This window comes from Pleuronectes platessa, chromosome 17, assembly GCF_947347685.1.
Source record: "Pleuronectes platessa chromosome 17, fPlePla1.1, whole genome shotgun sequence".
Taxonomy (NCBI): Eukaryota; Metazoa; Chordata; class Actinopteri; order Pleuronectiformes; family Pleuronectidae; genus Pleuronectes; species Pleuronectes platessa.
In genome coordinates, this window is record NC_070642.1 from 16,025,972 (window position 1) to 16,046,872 (window position 20,901).

Sequence of the window (20,901 nt, forward strand, 5' to 3'; positions counted from 1 at the left end):
ATTCACATGGAAACCCCTTAATATTCTAAGTGGCTGCTTGATTCAAATGACCTGAGGATAAGGATATACAAGGAGGATATATGAAAACCACTCATAGTAAGTCATCTGCCAACAGCAATATGTAGCACATATCATAATCGTAAAGATCCTCCCATAAAAGAAGACCGCATCAGTTAGACAAATTGCCGCAGACAGGCAGCACGGCAATCTCACCTCGACTTAACCTTCAACATCAAAGCAAAATGCAAGATACCTCAAGGCAGGAGTGAAAAATCACATCAATTATTTTTCCCTCATTGAGACAATCCTCTGCTGAGAGAGGGAGACGATGAGGAGGGAGAGAAAAAGGAGGAGGAGAGGGAGATACGATAGTGTAGCTGGAAGGTGAGACCTTGAGTGAGGGCAGCCAAGTTAAGAAAAGGAATTACGCTATAATCTGAGGCAGCAAAATGTGTCTTTCATGTACTGGTGTGTGTACAATAACTAAACGTACCGTGTACAAGCGGCCGTGGGAGGGACGCAGCAATGAGCCAACACTGAGTCACTACAGTTTATTGGCAAAATGAACTACTGACACACACCAGCTCTTGTACTCGAAAATTAACTCGAAAACAGAAACTGCTTTTTTCCCAAATAGCAATTTCCTTTGACAAACAATGCTCCGAATGGGTCTGTTGTGCGAGATCTGTGCAGCACCAGGCCGTGGAAAATTTTGCTTAATATACCTTTAAAAAACAGCTCCCCTCAGGCTAGGTTTCCTGTTTGCACTGGCAACGTCGCTGTGGGTGTTGCTTTCTCTCCAAATACATGTCCATGAAATATAAAGCAATGCACACACGATGGAGGGGTGGGGGGGGAGATCTGAGATGCCGCAAATCACACTGGTGACTCAAATTTAATCACAAGATTTCCCAAAGTGCACGCTGTCGGTTGCAGAGACACAGCCATCATGCATAGAAAACGAGGATGAGATTCCATTAATATGCATGTATTGCCTCCTCAGACACACTACAAGCATCTGTATTTTTAAAACTAAAGTTCAGGTAAATAATTAACAATGACGAGATTTACTTTGCTCATCTTGCAAGTGCAGATCAAGCTTAAATTAAAACCCAAAGACAAACATTAGCCAAAGCCATTAAGCTTCTGATGTCTGGAGTATAAATGCCGGTTTAGCGATTCTTAAATTTAGTAATTCAAGTCTGAAACCACTTCACCATAATAAAGAAAGCAGCCACTTAGGGGTGTCGAGCATTAACAAGGTACTCGGTGCACTGAGTTCATTGGTAGAGTTAGAGAAAGAGTGGTAGAGGCAGGAAGTAAAAAAGAAAAGTAAGGGGAAAAAGAGTTAGAGACAGAGCGCGAGTGACGTCTCGATCTGTGCAGCCAATCGGTGTCAGAGTCACAAACACCAGTAAGTCTGTCGACTGTCACAGCGATTCATCAATCTGGTCGGCTCCGTGACAAAGTGGGAAAGAGTAGCACAGCTGCTGTGTGCAGGCGTGTTTGTGTGTGTGTGTGTGTGTGTGTGTGTGTGTGTGTGTGTGTGTGTGTGTGTGTGTGTGTGTGAGTGAGTGAGTGTGTGGTAGTTAATGAAAACAAACTAGTGAGCTTGCCAGATCGCTGATTAGTGAAGTGTCTATGGAAAGGTTTGAGCCCTTAATTGATTTACCACCTGCTAAATACCCAGGTCTGTCAGTTCTCAAAAAAAAAGATAAGTGGCAAAGAAGGACCAAAAAGTCACTGGACTATATCAAACCATTCACGAAAAAAATGAAAAAAAACGACAGCGAAGAAAAGTAAAGAAAAAGTGCAGTCCCTCGTGTGATTGCTTCGAGCTGAAATAGGAGAATAGAAGTGAATAAAACACGATAGCCTGGAAAATAACCCGAAGTAATACCACAGACACAGCCTGAGACCATCTTCCATTACACAGGCTATTTGTCCCCTCCAATTCAGTCCCTATACATGCAGTCCCCAGAGGCAATACACACCAACATAAGCCTGACATCCACTATGGGGAAATACAGCTCTGGGATTTCATCCAATCAGTATTACAACTGTTTTATAAGATGGAGCGGCATCATGGCAGCAGTACAACCTGAACCTCTCAGGAGATGTGTTGGCTGGACATTTCTATTCAGAGTGAATTCATATCCCAGTAAGTGCACTACTGCAGTCTATTGTATTTTTTATTTTTTTTTGTACAGCAGCATTGAATTGCCTCATTATTTCCCATCAAAGACAAACTCAGGGAAGCGTTTGAGTTCTTTATTTAAATCTTGAAAATCACACGTCAGGCTGCTCAATGACTCATCTGCTTATTGTGAATGTGACACAAACAAATTAAACAACCAGGAAGTGTTTCCTTTGGAACTTCTGAGGGACGCACGCTGCTTTGTTTTAAATAGAAGTAAACCTCAGATTGCAAAAATAGAGAGAACAATTACTCAAGCCGGGAACAAGGACTCTGAGGCATGCCATTCAGTGCAGGCCAGTTTTGTCATAATTCAAACCATTAAAGTATCTGAACCCGAGACTTCAGTTGCTGGGAATGAAGACTGAAAAGCTTCTTGACGCCAGACTATACTATTTATTATAAATCAAATCTCTTCTCTCACTTTACCGGCAGTCGGGCTCTTTTGGCCTTACAATTATTTTAATCATAAATCACTTGACTTGAATTGATTTCATTCACTCTAGTCCCTTGTTCCTGGAGCTTTCTGGCCCCTGTTTCCTGACTTGGAGGTTTCTCTGATTAGCCTCTGTTACTGCCACTAGGGAGCAGTTATAAATGGAAAAAGCAGCGCAAAAAAAATGAATATGTTGACCAAAGAAAAAATAGTCAAACCTGTAAAGGTGACATCTAATGCTTTTTTCAGTTTGTCTTTCCTCCAGTGTGTTATTTCCACAGGAGATAAGAGACAGGAGCCAAAAGCAGGAGGTTCAGGCCGAGGCAGAAAAGAGGAGCTGCAGCAATAGACACTTTGAGGAAAGTATGAAAAGCTTGTCATGTGATAACACAAAAGAAAAATATGAATCTGAATATTAGTACGATATGTCTGTCTCTAAAAAAAAACTTTAAAAAAGGCATAAAATCCACTCAGTTGCACTTGGCATTCAAATCAAGGATGCACAGCTCGTGGGTGATGAGTAATTGCAACAGAAATAGTTTCCTTGGCCAACATTAGCCCATAATGCCTTTTATGAAAGTGTAACCTTTACACAATGCTGCACTTCTTAAGCTGTGACCAAACTGCCTCAGCGCTTTATACCTCTGACTGTGTAGAGTACGAAGACATAACATGTTCCTTCATTATTTCTCCATTTCATCTCCTCCCGCCCGCCTGCTCCCTGGTGTCCGTCTTCCAAAGGGTTGCCTGTGACACTGTCATGGCAACAAGCATTTGGAGATGATGATGCTCACAAGCAGCAGCGTATAGTAACATAACCCTTCATAATAAAAAAAACATATTAGTGCCGCTAGTCTTTTCATATGTGTGCGTTTTGCTACGGAAAAGTATTGAAAATCCATTTCAGTGAGCTGACGTTCCAAGAGGAGGAATATGGATCTTGTTGAGGTGTGAATCAGGATCAATTGAGGTGAAGTTGGATTTTTTTGTAGCAAACCGAAGGAGGATGAATGTTGAAACTTATCGTCCAATAAAGAGGAAGTTGAACCCAATAAGCTTGTTTTCTTTCACGGGGGGGGTCATGGCTACTACAGTGAGAGGCTCAAATACAATATATACACAAATGGTATAACTGTTACTTCTTTGGGCTGCTGATTACAATGCTGCTGAGACAGGTACTGTCAACAGCGAGGAAACCTCGGGCAGACCCAGAACATATTGGTAGGATAACACTAAGTATCCCACCTGGTCTGGAAACAGCTTAGGAATCCACTGGAGAGGCTGAGTGACAGTTTAGCTTCTTTGTTTTCTGCAGAGATTGCTTTTTAGATAGTGTTTTTTGAAAACACACGTTTGTGAAATTTTTGGAAAAAGCAAGGTTTTTCAGAATCCTTTTTTGAAACCACTTGGGCACGTCGGTAAAAGAGCAAACAAATGTTTAAGAAAACACAGGGGAAGGGCATAAAGCTGTAGAATGAAGCTGGTGGATACGATGGAATCAGAAATCGCTGTGGTGCTAACAGGAGACAGCGTGGAACGACTTATGGCGAGTAGGTAAAGCGTGGAGCTTCACTGCAGGACAAGGATGCATCCTCCAGCCAAACAGAGGAGACAGACAGGGACAGAGTTAATGTCATGACGACAAAGGGGCCAAACATAAGACTTTGAGCTATAAGTGAAAATGAACTTGAATTTAGTGCCATGTTGATTGGTTCAATCAAACTCTGGAGTGCGGATTAGAGCCTGACCCTAACCCTGACCACTTAACATTGACCCTGACCACAACAATTAACCCGGATCCCCAACCAGCTAACGTAAACCCTGACCTCTAACCACAACCAATTAACCCAGACCCACAACGAGCCAACATTAACCCGGACCCCCAACCAGCTAACATTAACCCTGACCTCTAACTACAACCAATTAACCTGGACCCCCAACCAGTTTCATATTGGTACAACATGAAAATGTCAATCCCACTTCCATGTATAGGATTTGGAATTTTTCTCATTTTAATTATTTAATTTTAGACACTACCTGCCAGGGCACTCACATACTTTACATTTCACGCCTTCTCTTTCGTTGTTTATTTGCACTTCACTCCACACATTGCTGCGTGGTGTATTTCTCATAAAGGTGATGTTTATGTAAGTGGTGGCTTTACTAAAACAAATACTTCTCTGTCAATATCTTTCATGAAGGTGACATAGCTTGACTGCTAATATGCTTTATTAAAAGGTATTAAGGCTGTTGAAAAACTAAATTAATATCTTAGAGCATGACAAAGCTGTTAATTATAAAAATTCCCACAGCATAAATAGTGTCATAAATAAATGCTTTACCTGTTTACTAAAACAAATACTTCTCTGTCAATATCTTTCATGAAGGTGACATAGCTTGACTGCTAATATGCTTTATTAAAAGGTATTAAGGCTGTTGAAAAACTAAATTAATATCTTAGAGCATGACAAAGCTGTTAATTATAAAAATTCCCACAGCATAAATACTGTCATGAATGAATGCTGCAACTTTTTCGAGAAAAAAAACTAGTTAAAAAAAATGTGAGCAAACATAGAATTAGTTCATTTGTTCAGAAATCATTTGGATTCAAACCTCTTTTTCTTTTCAATGTGAATCATGTACATATATTTTTACTATGTCAGCAAAAAATCCTTTCCTTCGCTGACCCAAAAGCTTTCCTCACGTTACACTGACTCGTAAGGAACGACCTTTTTATTCTTTAACACCGTGAATTCAAACAGATGACTTCAGATCAAATACTTCATATTTTCCACACATATAAGCCCCTGTTAAAACTTTGAATAAAACTTGTCAGCCCAGCAAACACAAAGGTCAGGGTTAAAGAGCGCTTTATGAGCCATGTCCCCTCTGAGAGCCGGGCCCTCTGTGAGTGAGAGGCGACATTTAGCAGTGACTGGTAAGGCCACTCTGACTAAGCGAGTTATGATCACACACAGAGCAGAACAGAGTGAAGCGAGACAGTCAGACTGAGGTGATATCAGACGGAAGGTCAACGTGAGGAAGGAGAGAGTCAGAGGGATTGGGCTCGTCTTCGTCTATTGCCCTGTCACTCATTTAGCCGCATGGCGATGTCTGGCAGGGCGGGGACTAGAATGAGCTATAAATAGAGTGAGGCAGGATGGGAAGAGGACAGAGGACAATAATGATACATCAACCAGGTGGAGAGGTGGGCTCCTGTGATGTGTGTGGCAATTACTGGTCCCTCTCCGGGATGGAAAACATCAATCCCAAATTAAATCTTGATGAACTTCCACAAATCAACATGGAGAATACGCACATAAACACACACACACAATCTATTTATAGCTCTGTCTTTGTCAGGACCGTCATTTCGAATTTGAATCTGTCTTTCTAACAACAATCCATTGAATTCACCAGACCCCAGCAAGATTGATCTGAGCGTGGAGGCGTCCCTTGTTTGGACTATTACTATGAGAAAGTAGAGAGTGAAAAACAAAACAAAATGCATCAGCACAATCTTCACCCAGACGTCCACCAAGGCTAAATTCTCAAAACCCTTATACATGAATCCTCAGTTTAACAAGTGGACACAGAGCATCCTTTATATTCAGTGAGCTCGGTAAAGGTAATGACACACAAACACACATTCTCTCACACACACACACACACACACACAAAACCACATTTTTGGCCGATTCCCCTCTGATGTCGGAATCGTAACAGGATTTTTTTCAAGGACACTTTCCAGCGAATCTCACAGAGATGATCTAATTAGTGTTATTAGCATTATCTAATTGGCGCTTTAAAATTAAAAGATTAGCTCTGGTGCTAACTGTGCTAACCTATTTTAGGATTTCCAAGAGGGAGCGAGAGCAAGAGGGAGAGTGAGAGAGAGAGTGAGAGTGAGAGTGAGAGTGAGCGCAAGAGAGAGAGCCAAGGCGAGAGAGAGCGAGTGAGAGAGAGAGAGAGTGAGCGCGAGAGAGAGTGAGCGCGAAAGCTTGAGCGAAAGAGTGACAACGAGTGAGCGAGTTAGCGAGAGAGAGAGAGAGAGAGACAGAGAGAGAGAGAGAGAGAGAGAGAGAGAGAGAGAGAGAGAGTGCTTAGTCCATCACAGGAAATTAATTTAACTCTGGGTATATAATTTGATCCTTCAACCTCAGAAATAGACACATGGAGGCCATGAGAGGCGGAGGTGACGGCAGGGGGGTCTGCCCCTCCTTCCCGCTCCCGCCCCTCATCCCACTTCACTAATTAACAATTGTTTTAATCCTCCTTTAATTCTGCAGACAATTGCACAATTTGTGTGAGTGCTTGTGTGTGCGCGTGTGTGTGTGTTGCACGGCAAGGTTCCCTCACACCGTTCACCAGATTAGTTGAGCTACTCTCCACCAAGCGTTGCCCACAGCGACCCAAGGTAATTGCTTTTTAATTAAGCCCCCGGTGCTAATCCCAATGATATTTAGCAGAGACACACACCAGCGCGGACTCATGCGCACACGTGCACTTGCCTGCACATACTGAGGCTGAAAAGGGGACATGGAAGGAAAAGCAGAGGAAGACATTCCACAAGATGTATCCATCTGTACACTGGACCAATATGTAATAGGCTTTGTTGTTATTACTCTTTTGTCCACACGGGTAGGTAAGGGCAGGAGAATATGAAGTCATTCATGTAGTGAAGCAACAATTGAATTTTCCCCTCGTGCCCAATCTGAGAATATCCCTTTAGACTGAAAATGAGCACCCAGATCGATTCCGGACATTGTGTGTGTGTCTGTGTCAAGGTTTGTGTGTGTGTGAAACTCTCCACAGTGACCCACAATTAGGCCCTGCACACCTCAAAGATGTAAGCTTCTATCGAGCTGTTCTCCCCAGATGTTCCGATAACGGATAACGCATTTTTGGCATCAGAAATGCCAAAAATGCTGAGTTGGGCATCAGCAAGTTCACAAATCTATGTCCCGATCCGATAACACGTCTTCAAGTTGAATAAGTTTCACCCAAATAAAACTGCAATTTCTTTTCCTGGAAGTCACTTCTTCTCTGATGCTACACAACATCAATTGCGCTGTGTTGCTTCTGGCAAGTACAGTTTCTAAAATGACGAAGAAGTAGTGATTTCCATGCTGTAAAGTCCCAAAAGCAATACTGCGACATGTACTATGAGCAAAACTTCATTTATAATGGTTAAAAAGTATTTATAGTTAGTATTTATATTGGTTATATATATATAAGAAGTTATTTTAAATGCACTTGCATCGGATCTGTACTCTGTATCCGCCAATAAACAAAGTGCCAGAATCTAAATCGGTATTGGGAAGAGGAAAAATGGCGCAGCAACATTTCTACTTCCTTCTTCTGTCAGTCTATGTCTCTTTCTTTCCCTGCCCTTTCTCCAGTCACAACCACTATCTCCTTCACTTCATTTCTATCCTTCCACAATGTCTCTCTATCAATCCTCACACTCAGCCATTTTGTTCTCTGTCATGCGTTTTTCTTCCTCTTCTCCCTTCTGACTCACTCTCTTCTTTTTATCCGAGGGACATCACATTCATCTCCCCCAGGGTCATTGGTGGACATGCCCCTATTGTCAGACATTTGGGTGATAACTATGAAATATGCCGAACCAATGAACACCCTCACTGGCACCCCAGTCGTAAATCTCCTTTCATTTCTTCTCATCCTCAACCCGCTCTGCATTTTCTTTGATGTCATTGGTCCGATGTGTGAAGGTAGCACGCGAGGGAAGTTCAGGCTTATGTTGGGACGTCTTTCACAAACACTTCCATTGCTCATGCTGATCCATCCCGATCCCTCGCTCGACTTTCTTGAACATCCCCTGTTTGATTGGGCCGTCTCGTGTCTAATCTTATAACCACGACCTTTCTGATTTAACGCCTCTTTTTGGTTTTACTAAAAACCGCTCGGCGCAGAAGATACACGTCAAGAGCAAGAGCTCCTTTGGGCAAAGTTAAGCTTTTAAACAAACTGCTCAGTATTTCAGAGAGTGATATTACTGACTTTACCCGTCATACTCATCAGACTCTTCCCCCCCCCATGCAATTTCTACAGTGGCATCTGACTCCGGCTACTCATTCTGGTTGTTCTCTCTCCGGCAGATTACAAACTATATATAGCTTGATTTATCTTTAATCTCCCTGTGATATAACCGTACAAACCATTTTCAGTAGTTGTTTGTTTTTGCTGCACCACAGTGGTTCCCACTGAGGGCATCCTGAACGCTCCGGCCTCCTCTTGTAACCAAAGCACTGATAACTCCTTCTTCCCTCTACCATCTTTTGGATATCTTTATTCCTGTTATCCATGAATACATCCTTCTTGTATTTAGAGGAAATTGTTAATAAGCAACATGCATGCACACACACAGGAAGCGTCGCACACACACAAAAGAACTCTCACCCAACCTTGGGCTATTAAGGCGACTCGCGCATGATGTGTGAGTGGGTGTAGCTTCAGCCTCCCAGGATCTGACCCTGCGTGATTAGATGTTGCCGTGTCAGAAAAAAAAGAAGGAGCATTTGATCAATGTTTTAGCTGCATGTAATGATCTGCTTCATAAGCGTGGCATCAAGGCAAGCTCAAGTAGCGTGTAAGCCATCTGTCTGCGACTTGAGGGAAAGATGGGCAGTTTTCGGAAGACGGGAGGAAAAGAGGGGGAGCATGAATGATTTAAGAGCGGCATGCAACGAGCAGATGACTGCATAAATAGAAAGAGGGGGGATATGAGCTAGAGCATATGCTGCGTATGGCTTACTGAGGAGTGGTATTAGGGAAATTGGTACAGAGAGGAATTATGACAGGAGAGGGAGACGACGGGTACAGTAATGGAAGGGAGTGTGGCTTTAAACTGAAAAAGTTTGATTGGATAAAACTTTTCTTTCCCTTTAGTATGATTGTATTAGGAGCCGTCAAGGTTGGTTAATGGATCAAAGTTTGTCTCCACAGAAAAGGCAACCTTCAGAAACAGAAAGCAAAATGAAGTTGTGAATAAGAGATTTGAAAGATTGACAAATCACTAGAAATGTTCCCGGCGCCTTCCACAAATCAGACAAAATCCAAATCATACGGGCTCGGTGCGGCGCCGCGGACATAAAACTCAAAACCACTGACGTGTAACGGCAGCACTTGTTCTCTTTCAAGCAAACGTGCTGCACCTCTTTCTTTTAAAGAAAGAACTACCTTTGACGGGGGACAAGGGACAAGGGACAGTGGCCAAAAGGTAGAGGAGAGACACAAAGGAGAAAGATTGAGCAGTGAAGGAGGTGGAGGTAGATCGACAGGCAAAGACGGAGGAATGGGGAGAAACGTAAGAGTGAGTGACAGACAGTGTGAATGGGATGAAAATAAACACAGTTTCTAGGTTAAATCTATTGAGTAGTAATTGGATCAATTCTCGTCTGAATATTATTCTGGGCTGATGTTACAGAGAGTGTGTGTGTGTGTGTGTGTGTGTGTGTGTGTGTGTGTGTGTGTGTGTGTGTGTGTGTGTGTGAGGCTGATGATGAGAGAATCACACACCACCATCTCTCCTTCAATCTGAAACGTATATTCGGCAGCTCCACAGAGATTGAGGTGCTAGTGTAAACAGAGAGAAAACCGTGAGCATCGATGGTGGCGGGGGGGGGGGGGGGCTGGACACTGGTGTCAGGCAGGGAAGAGAAGGAGGAGCAAAAAAGGAAAATGATTGCACTTCTCATTTTATTTCTGCTGGAAGGTCGAGCTGGCAACAAAAACGTCACTGCCTCCCAATCAACATGTTCCATGTTCCCTTCGTTTAGAGTTACCTCTATTCTTGGTACTTTAAGATTTTATTTTGACATTATTTCAAATTCAATAGTCAAGAAGTTGATTGTCATCACGGGAGTACGAACTAAATTATGACTCAATACAACTGTTTCCTGGTGTAAAATTTAACAAAGGAAATGTAAAAATAAAGAAAATACGCAACTAAAGTAAACACATCGATATTAGAAGTAGAGGTGGCCTGGGCGTTAAAAAAAGGAATGAAAGTACGAGATGGAGCTGAATGCATCACTGTGGAGAGTTTGCCTTTTGGCCACTGAGTCTGCAGGAAGCCATAATCGTCCTACTGCCTCGACCGTGGTGTGATCCAGCTCGGCATGTCCTGGCCGGCCGTAGATCACCATGTGAGATGAGTTCTGGCCGAGGCTGCCCACTGAAAACAGACACAACCTCCATGACGGCTGGATGTTCAACCTCAGGAAGTTTTTTCCTTAAATACTGGAGAACGCCAGGCAATCTGTTTCCACCGGCTTCCAAACTTGTCACTAAGCTAATCAACTCCTGGGTCCAGGCTTGAGCACTGGTAACTCACAGACACCATTACAAACCCAACTTTCTTTTTACTAGCCTATACTTTCCCATTAATAATTAATCCATATAATGCATCATCACCATTGATCATTTTGCTCATATCTCACCAACACAGCGAACTGTAATCATCATATAAGCAATATTTATCCATATGTTAAAATACTATAAATATGCTTCAATGGAATTTCCCATTGACCCTTTCATGTCTATCTCTGCCTCCGTTTCTCTCTCTTCCTCCCTGGCTGCAAAGTGTTGTTTACTCTGACCGTCACATGTCCAGAGTCCGGGTGGCTGCAGAGCTTTCCAGCACCATAAAGTCCATCTGATGATAAACCGCAAAGGCATTAGCAGTTTCGAGCTTGCTGTTGGGGCCTGTCTGAAAGCCACTAATGGAAATGTGTGCGCAAAATCCATCGCGATAGTGCACCGTAACACAACACACACATACACACACACACACACAACACACACACAACACACACACACAACTGGCTCGATAAATGCGTTTACTGTAAACGGGAGAGACAAAGAAGGATGTAGAGATTGAGAGAGAAGTAGCAGGACTTAGTCTATATTTATATTTGCATCCATTTAAATCTGTTGTAATTTATTACATATTTAATTTGACCCCACAAATCACCACTATTGACAAAAGGGAGTCCATCTGCAGGGATTTACGTGTGATGTTGATGCAGATTCCTGTCTTCATCTCCTTTTATTGTTTCCTCTCTCTCCTGAAACTGTCCTGACGAATTTAAATGATCTGAATTTATGAATCTGTTCCCACTTAAGTCTCCTCTGCTTGTGAATCCTCCCCCAGGCTGTGTGAGTGTAAGAGTATGTGTGTATGCTTATGCTAGATTGAGAAAATGCGTGCGTGTATGTGTGTGTGTGTGTGTGTCTGTGAATGTAATGGGTCTCAGCATGCGTGAAAGGAAATATCTGCGATTTGTACGTGAGACGTGGAGGGAAAGGGAGGGAGTAGGGGTGGGGGGGGGGGGGGGTTGTGGCTGCACCTGAGGCTCCAACAGCTAATGCTAACACTTGCTAATAACCCGAGGGACCCTGGTGGAGGCTCAAGGGCGGTGGAGGTCAGGCAGCTGGGCTCCGTGCCTGAGTCACCTGTCCTGAGGTATCTGAGAGCCAGGAGCAAAGGTGGTAGGATTGTTGAGCCCAGAGGCCAAAGCTGTTGCCAGACAAACAGTGGGAAAGACAAGCCATGACTCCACAGTGTCACAGCTTCGGGCCTGATTCTAGACACACACACACACACACGGCAGGGGCCAAAGACACAGAAGTGAGAGTAGCAGGACAGTCCTCAGGAGACAAATGGGTCCTTCAGCCAATTCTCAGCTACTGATTACACACGGAGAGACGGAGCAAGAAGAGAGGAGATGAAATGAGCCGCCTGGGCCCCTCTGTATGTCTCAGTGTAATCTAACCAGTCATTCTACCCACAAGGACTCTTAACCAGTAAACTACTCGAATCACAAATATAGCATATATCTGACTTTCTTAATGGACGCGATTGTGATTCTTTGTGTGGAACAAATGCCCTCGAGTAGGACAACAAACATAAAGAAAGCTTCAGGGAACACTGTATGGATGTAAAATTAGTCTAATAGCGTACAGCCCCATTATACATTAATGTTTTGCATCGAGAAAGTGGGAGAAGAAAACAATTCACGCAGCAAATAATAGATGCAATTCTGGAAACACTTCAAGTTAAATGGCTTGTGCTCCAATGGCTGCATAGCTCAGTATTATAGATCAACACAATGAGTGCTCTTAAAGGGGCATGCAAACGGGCACACACACCGAAAAAACGCTGGCATTGAAGAAGGATTCATGCAAAAAAGACGAGTAAAAGGTTATGATCCAGTAGGTTTTTGTAAACTTCCCATCGATCGCAGCTCAGGAAGCCGGCTCAGGGGTCACTCTGCTCTGTGCTGCCACTGTGAGACATAGTGAGGACCAATATGATGGAGGTCAATAAGTTTTAGAAGATAAGCTTGGCTTTTCAGCTTTATTGGACTGCCAGGGATGAAACACAGCCTGCGTGTTACGTAAAGCCTTTATGTCACAGGGCCTGATGTCAAGAAGAGTTGTTGACTTGGTCACTCAGATCGGTTTGAACTTACGAATATCAAATATCGACCTTTTTCAATATCTGCCCTCAAGTTCTCAACTTGTTCATTCAAGTAGAATAATCGAAAATCAGACAATGGCCAACGCTGTCCTGAAGGAGCAAGAGAAGCCGAACCCAAGAGGCTGAGCCCCGAGCAAATCCATCATGGAGGAGTCACTGTTCCAGTCTGGCGGCCGGTGAGCGCGCCCCGGGGAGGCAGGACGAGCCCGGCATTACTGATTCCCCGAAGGGAAGGCCAAACGAAGCTGGAATGACTGATGCAACCCAAGGGGAGGGTAATCGAGTGTGGAATGACTGATGTCTCCCGCTGGTAGGGACGCAATCCAGGAAAAGGTCCGGGCTCTCAGGACGCTGAACGGAGCCAAATGAGTGATCGTACTCCAGATGAGAGTTTACAATGAACGGAAGGACGGGGGGATTCTGTGCATGTGCCGCAGAAGAGATCAGATTTCAACTGTTCTCCTTGTAAAATAAGCAGGAGGCAGAATGGCACATGCATGATAAATAACCAAGGAAGAGCAAATCTGTGTGAAGCCCCCTCATGCCTTAATTTCGACCTTGTGCCGTCTCTGTTACTCTCTGTATTTCTCAGATTTTTAGACTCTGTGTTCGAAGCAAAACCTGTGCAATCCGTCTTTGGCAAAAACACAAAGAAAGACTGACAAACAACCACATCTACGCGGTAGAGACAGGGCCAAGCACTAAAGAGAGATGGATTTATGGATTAAGGGCGGATTAAGTCAAAGTTTGTTGAGGCGTGATTGAAAACTAGTCCGGTGCATTAGTCCCTCACTCTCCCTCTGGGCATTAAAATCCCAGCAGCTGGTCCCCTCTGCCCTCTGACTCCCTGAGAGTCAGTCAATGTTGTGGCACAGCGAAGAAGATCAGCGATCAATAATGATCAACAGGACAAAATGACGACGAGTGTGCCGCACACCGCTGGTTGTTTCCTCTAAGGTGAAATCAACACGGCCGACAAACAGCGGTCACAGGTTAGAGAGACACGACCGGGTTTAGTTTGTCATTTAACATCCAGATCACAGTCTCTTCGGCTCATGCTAATTCATTCGAGGCAGGAATATGCTCAGCCGTGTGTGTGATTTCAGCATTTAAATGACTCCGCCATAACAAAGTCTCTTAATAACTTTTTTAATAACTGGGTTTAATTATTTATCACAGGCATAAAAGTGCAGATTTCATAAATACTTCACACACACAAATGTATTAGTTTATGCCTGCACCACTATAAAGTCAAAAGTTGCTTAAAAAATGACAGTATACAGAGAGAAAACACAAAGCGCACACGCACACGCACACACACACACACACACACACACACACCAGGGATGCACAGTTAGAATCATTGTTATGCAGGAGAAGTGCCAAAAGTCCTGAAGTCAGGTGTTTATACATTCATATATATGTTGTTTTTGTTCCAACCTCAGTATGTGGAGGTGATAACTCCCCAAAAAACATTGCACAGACTGTCTTGACAACAAAATGACTTATGAAGAATAGGACTAAAAGAAATAAAGGACGAACGCTGGATGAGGGAACGACAGACAGACTTGGTGACACTCAGGAAAAGAAAAGGAAAAACTCAAAGACCTTGAAAAAGCCATCACACAAACTCACAATCAGCTTTCTCAAATCCAAAAGACACACTCCAAAAACACAATAACAATAAAAAGTTTGCATATGCGAATATTTCCATCTGATTTCCACATTTCCGTCTAAATAAAGAAACTCTGTCCTCCAGCGGACTCTCTCTCTCTCTCTCTCTCTCTCTCTGTCTTGGAGTCCACGTACCTTGCAGAGTTTGTGGTAGCGCGGCGAGGAGATGGCCATCCTCTGGAGCCTGTGAAGGAAGACCACCACTTTCTGGAGGGAGGTCCGGACCATGGCCATCATCCTAAGACTGCTACAAGCCTGCAGCAGCCTGCTCCTGGTCCGCATGCTAGCACTGCCCTACCCCGCTCATATTGTTCTCCCTCTCCCTCTCTCTAGCCAGCCGACCAGACCCCAGCCAAGCTGATGTGATGCACACACACACACACACATGAACACACACACAGAGGGAGGAAACCACACACACACTTGCAAACGTACTCACGCCTGCATGCCTCTATGTTGCGTCACATATACACACACAAACTACACAGAGTGAGCGCAGCCTCAGATAGGTCTACCCCTCTCTCTCTCTATCTCTCTCTCTTTATAAACAGACAGCTCCCAACACACACACACACACACACACACAAACACACACAGTCACACACACACGTGATGATGCAGGAGAGCGGGACGAGACAAGACACTCACTTTCTCCTCCACGCGGACATTTACACGTGCACCACAGACCGCAAGAGCTAGGAGGGAATCAAACAAATCACTTGTGACGCTACCCTGCAGAGTCAGAGGAGGGTGACGAGGAAAAAGAAGATGAGGAAGAAGAAGAAGAAGAAGAAGAAGGGGGGAGGAAAAAGATCAACAGGGAGAGAAGAGTGGAAAGTGGCAGCAAGCTGGAAAGGTGAGGAGAGAGGAGGGCGCGAGTTGCACCGGACGAGAAGAGAAGCCGGTTCCGCGGCTCACTTTTTTTACTGCCACTGATCCAGAGAGAGAGGAAGAGACAGAAAGGGAGAGAGAGATACAGTAATCCTTCTGGACCCCACAGAGAGAGAGAGAAAGAGAGAGAGATAAGAAATGCCGGAGAGAGATGAATCAAAAGCAGTAGTGTAAAGGACAAAAAAAATTCCTCCGGGGTGACGGGAGAATGACACTACGCAGGCGACCTACAGATCAATGAGCGAGACAAAGAGAAAAGGGGAAAGAGAGCAACAGTGAGTGGGAGAGAGAGAAAGAGAGAGAGAGCTCCGAGCACAAATGAGATGCGCACACTCACACACACACACACACACACACACACACAGGGACACACAACAGGGTTACGGAGAGGGAGGAGTCTTTTCAGGCATCGAGGGTTCCTGGAAGTTAAAGTCCCATTCATTCCCAGTAATTGTATTAGACTTTCTTACACTGTTCAAACCCTATAGTTTAAATGGTTTTAACCCAAACCATGACAAGTCGTTTTTGCGCCTAAATACAACCTGTGACAGAGTGCTGAAAATGTCATCTGAAACCAGTCTGTGCTGGGATGGAGCCGCTCATACAAGACGTCTCAGCTGTCGTTCATGATGATCGCCTCAATTTTACAGCTTCAAATAACTAATTAAAACCAAACTTACCAGAAAAATGAACACTTGAACATCAGTGTGATTAGAACTACCTAAAATGACAAATGTATCTTAATGTGTATGTCTTAGCCTATGTCCCATCCACTAACATGGAGATGGCAGGGTTTTACAATTGCATTGTCATGTCGCCCATCTTTATATACAGTCTATGGTACCGACTCCCATATCTCTCTGTGGGGAGGGGACATGAGTTATTGTTGTCATATGTCTTTCATTCTGTCGTTGGCAAAATTAGGCTTTAAAATAACATTAACTGAGAAGAAATGAGGGAGGTCTTACTGGAGAAGAGCAGATTAAAAGATAAGAAAAATAAAAAGTGGGAGGAAAGTTGAGAGGTAAGGAAAAAAGGTAGGAAGACACGGTCGAGGCACGATAACAAGGTTTTTAGGCATCGTTTTATCTGTGCAGAAAAAGGCGAAATCTTTGGAGGATCAATCTGTTTGAAGCGCACGTAGCTACAGTAGAGATGACATCGAGAGACAAGGGGGGGGGGGGGGGGGGGGGGACGAGAGAGGCAGGTAAAAGCAGAGATACTGGAGCTGCACAATCAGCAGCTATCATAATAAAAAAGGGCCGCTCAGCTCTCGCAGAGCCGCTGACCACACAGTATTACACACAGGTGGGTAATGTACATCTATTCATGCTCTCTGTGATGCTTACTGTTATTCAAAGTGCAGCTGTAAAAACCTTCTCTCTCTCTCTCTCTCCCTGCCGAGAGTCAAGAGGCTATTATTTGAAGTGCGGGTGAAAAAACCTTTGTATCGCCCAAAGAGCTGCACGCTACACACGCATCTGTGACTCATCATTCAAACTGACGCACATACACAAATGGTTGTATTCGGCATCGCAATACGAGACGCATTATAATACTTGTTACCTGAGTGTAGTGTCACTTTATACAGATAAGGACAGGGACTCCAAGGCAGGGAAGAGAAACGAGCACAACTAAATGAACACAAATACAAAATGCTTGTAAACCAACATGGAGCTCATCGACCCAGCCAGCTAGAATAATGGTCATTTACCAACAGGGCTCATGCACACACACACACACAACAATAGAGAGAAGGGATCATGGTAAGCTGAGTGAAGAGCTGTGTTTAGACAAGGTTTAACTCGATACAGCGTCCAATTCACGTTATTCCCCCGGGTATCGACTCGGCTTCACAGGGAATTACAAGGAGTGTTTTGTTGGCTTGGTGTTAAAGGCAGTGACAGTACTAGGTCTCAACTTAAGGGTTAGAGGAGGCATGTACATCTCCACAGCTCACGGTGTCTTGATCAACACACACACACACACACACACACACACACAATCTAACACACATATAAGGCAAGCCTGATAAAAGCAGCTCTTGAAGCTGTGCGCACCTTTGCACTTCTCTGCTGGATGCCATTAGTGCTACAGCTTCCAGTGTGGTGAGGTATGATTAAAGGGATTATGTTCCATATATCATGTACCAGGCACCAGCCTCAGTGTGAGCAATGTACAGTATTATATTCCATAAGATTAGGTTTATATATCATAATGCATCTGGTTGTATTGGACCATTACAGTGGATTTGCAGGTTTAAAATCCCAGAAAATTACCTACTCACAATGTACTATCAATAATAAAGCAACATAAAACTACATAGACACACAAAAATGTATTTTAACAAAAGTATTGTTCAAATTGTAACTGATTCATTGATTCCTGTCGACCATTAATACAAAATATGTCAGAGCCTCATTGACTTGACATTTAAGGATATTCCAGTACCAGTAGAATCAGAAGTACCTCCAATACTACAAGTGTCATACATGTTCGAGTACGCAAAACTATGTACCGCTCATATGTGAGTTCTCCTGATCCCTCACCCAGTGCTGGCGAAGGCTTCAAAGAGCAGTTACTATTCACAATGTACTGTTTCCAAAACTTCTGATGAAAGTAACTGGACACTGAGCAGGCATCGTGAGTTCAGTAAACCGCGGGGGGGATGTCGGAGCTACGTCAGCACTCGTCCTCTACGGCTCGAAGTCGGCCTCCGTCTCATTAACCCACTTTCGAAACTTAAGTGCCATCCATCAATTTCTTCTCCAACCGAGACTGAGACAGGAAATGAAGATAAAAAAACGGATAAAAATAGACTTTAAATGGACACTAAGAAATTCGGAGAGAATCAAGCTCCACTAAATATGTTGCTGTGCCACTAATTCCTTGATTTATCAGACTGGGACCAATTCTTAAACCACATTTATTATGCACAGCATCTTTGCCACGACTTTGACAGACTTTTTTCGGAATAAAGTCAAAAGGTATAATGTTTGTGTCCTGTTACAGCTTGTAAGGGTTCAGAATGATGGATTGTGTTTGATACAATAAACGTAGATTGTGATCATTTCTTCCAAATTATCACAATTATATTAAACATAAAACCAAATACAGTCGGGCCTCAGAAATCTACTGGAAAAGTCTCAGTGTCATGTCAACACCACATTGATGAATTCTTAGAAATCTTTGCAGTCATTCATGCAGTGATTTGCTTTTTTTCCCTCCAGAACCAAGGCCTGTTTTTAGATGATTGGACGATGCAAATGGGAGTGATAGCGCGGTGGCATTCAAGATGATGGGAACCAACCACTTTATTTATGGAGAGAAGCTTTCATTCCTGACAGATGAGTGACCTTGCAGCATTTTCTCAAGTTATCCGAAGATCCAAACGATCAAATCACTGACCATTTCTGAATGAAGAAAAACGTACCAGAGTGACAGGGTCAACATTTTATTTAAAACTAACACCTCTCAACTTCAGGGAGACGTCAAAAAGGAAAGATCAGCGCCCGGTGCGTCCGTTGAAAGGCTGAAGTGAAGTGATAATGGGATTACAATAATACATAAGGCATAAGCTGAGAGGTGTCAACAATTCCCTGAGGGAAGGTCCGGGTAAATGACAAGCCAGTCAGACTGGGTAGCAAACACACACACACAAAAAGTCAAACACACACACACTCCGAGTTCCTAAGCAGCACAGAACAAGACGATCAATGAGCCACACTCATTGCATACAAGCACTCACACGCCATCTGCATGCCCTCCTATTTACACACCTATAACCAGCAGGACGTACCCACACACACACACACACACACATACACACACACACACCAAACGCAGCCTCGGTTTTGTTGGTGAAAAAGTTATAGCCCTACCTCCAGTTGTTGCTTCAGCTCCTTCCCGTGGGCGGAGTCCTGCGTCAGGTCTTCCCTCTGGGAGGCGTCGGCCAGGACGTTAACGGTAGTCTCCGCCTCCTGGAGCCACTTGAGGAAGGACTCCAGTTCCCTGAGCGACATCTGCAGACCCTTCAGTTCCCCGTCCAGATGAGTGTAACGGTCACCGCCCCTGCCGATCAATAATGATTCCAATATGTGACGACATGTGGGACAACACATGATTTATAGAAATCAAACTACTGCTGCAGTCGATACACGATCCAATACTGCTGCGACATTAGCTTCATACACTGAAAAGAGAAGGTTTTGCCAACTAAAATAATTGATAATACTTAATTGAACTCAGTAGAATGTAGACCTCCGCCAAGCACACATGTAAATTCACTAGAACCAGATTTATATTTGGATCTGCACACCCATAAGCATCAGTCCCCTAAACCTGTTTTTCAACAAGATCCATGAATTATTCTCTGAGAAATCAACAACAATGTTGAAAAACACGCTAACTCGCAATCTTAAAGAAAAACAATCCGGATCCACACTAAGATTTAATGGGTTCCTCCTTGTGTCATGTCCCACCTAGTTTTTTCATCATTCTCCTGATTAACAAACATATATATAATTAAGTGTTTCCATTTTAACAATTAGTCCTTAAATATAACTTTTTGAAGTTGTCCAGTGGCGTGTGCATATGCACATACAGACAGGTATCCAGGAAAGTGTGTGTGTGTGTGTGTGTGTGTGTGTGTGTGTGTGTGTGTGTGTGTGTGTGTGTGTGTGTGTGTGTGTGTGTACCTGTTGTTGAGGTTGTTCCAGGCAGCGTTGTGTTTGTCTGCGACCTCTTTGATCCGCCTGGTGTCGTCGGTGGAATACTCCCGCAGAAGATGACCGGACAACTCGTTGAAGGCTGCCACCGTGCCCTGGCCCCGTCCCAGGTCCTGGAGAAACGCCTGAGAAGCGATAAACACGGTCGCATTAGGATCGTCAGGACGCTGGAAGTGTGACAGATGTGACTTAAACCTTATGAGTCACTGTGAGGGGCCCTGTCGGCAGCAGTTCATCAGCCTGCACTTGTATCTGCTCTTGGTATTTGCTGTGAAAGGACATTAATGACAAATTCCCTAAACTCAATAAAATGAATCTAACTTCAGGGATTAAAAAAGAAAGTGATTAGTAATTCTGCAGCTCTGCCGTCTGACATTGTTTGTTTAACCTCTACTTAATCAAGCAGGGTTTAGATAAGACTCAACTGTTATTAATAAGGCCTGATTATTATTCTAAATTCACCTTAACA

At 43.7% G+C, this 20,901-nt stretch overlaps 1 protein-coding gene across 4 annotated transcripts in view; it reads right to left on the reverse strand.

The window, feature by feature from the left end:
• The window catches only part of utrn (utrophin), a 169,993-nt gene that overhangs the window by 91,325 nt on the left and 57,767 nt on the right, over positions 1-20,901 (reverse strand). For all 4 annotated transcript variants that reach the window (XM_053445855.1, XM_053445856.1, XM_053445854.1 and 1 more), the window contains 2 exons: positions 20,403-20,557; positions 19,587-19,776 (listed from right to left, as the gene is read on the reverse strand). In XM_053445855.1, coding sequence (XP_053301830.1) covers positions 19,587-19,776; positions 20,403-20,557 — 345 coding nt within the window. The remainder of the gene's footprint in view (positions 1-19,586; positions 19,777-20,402; positions 20,558-20,901) is intronic.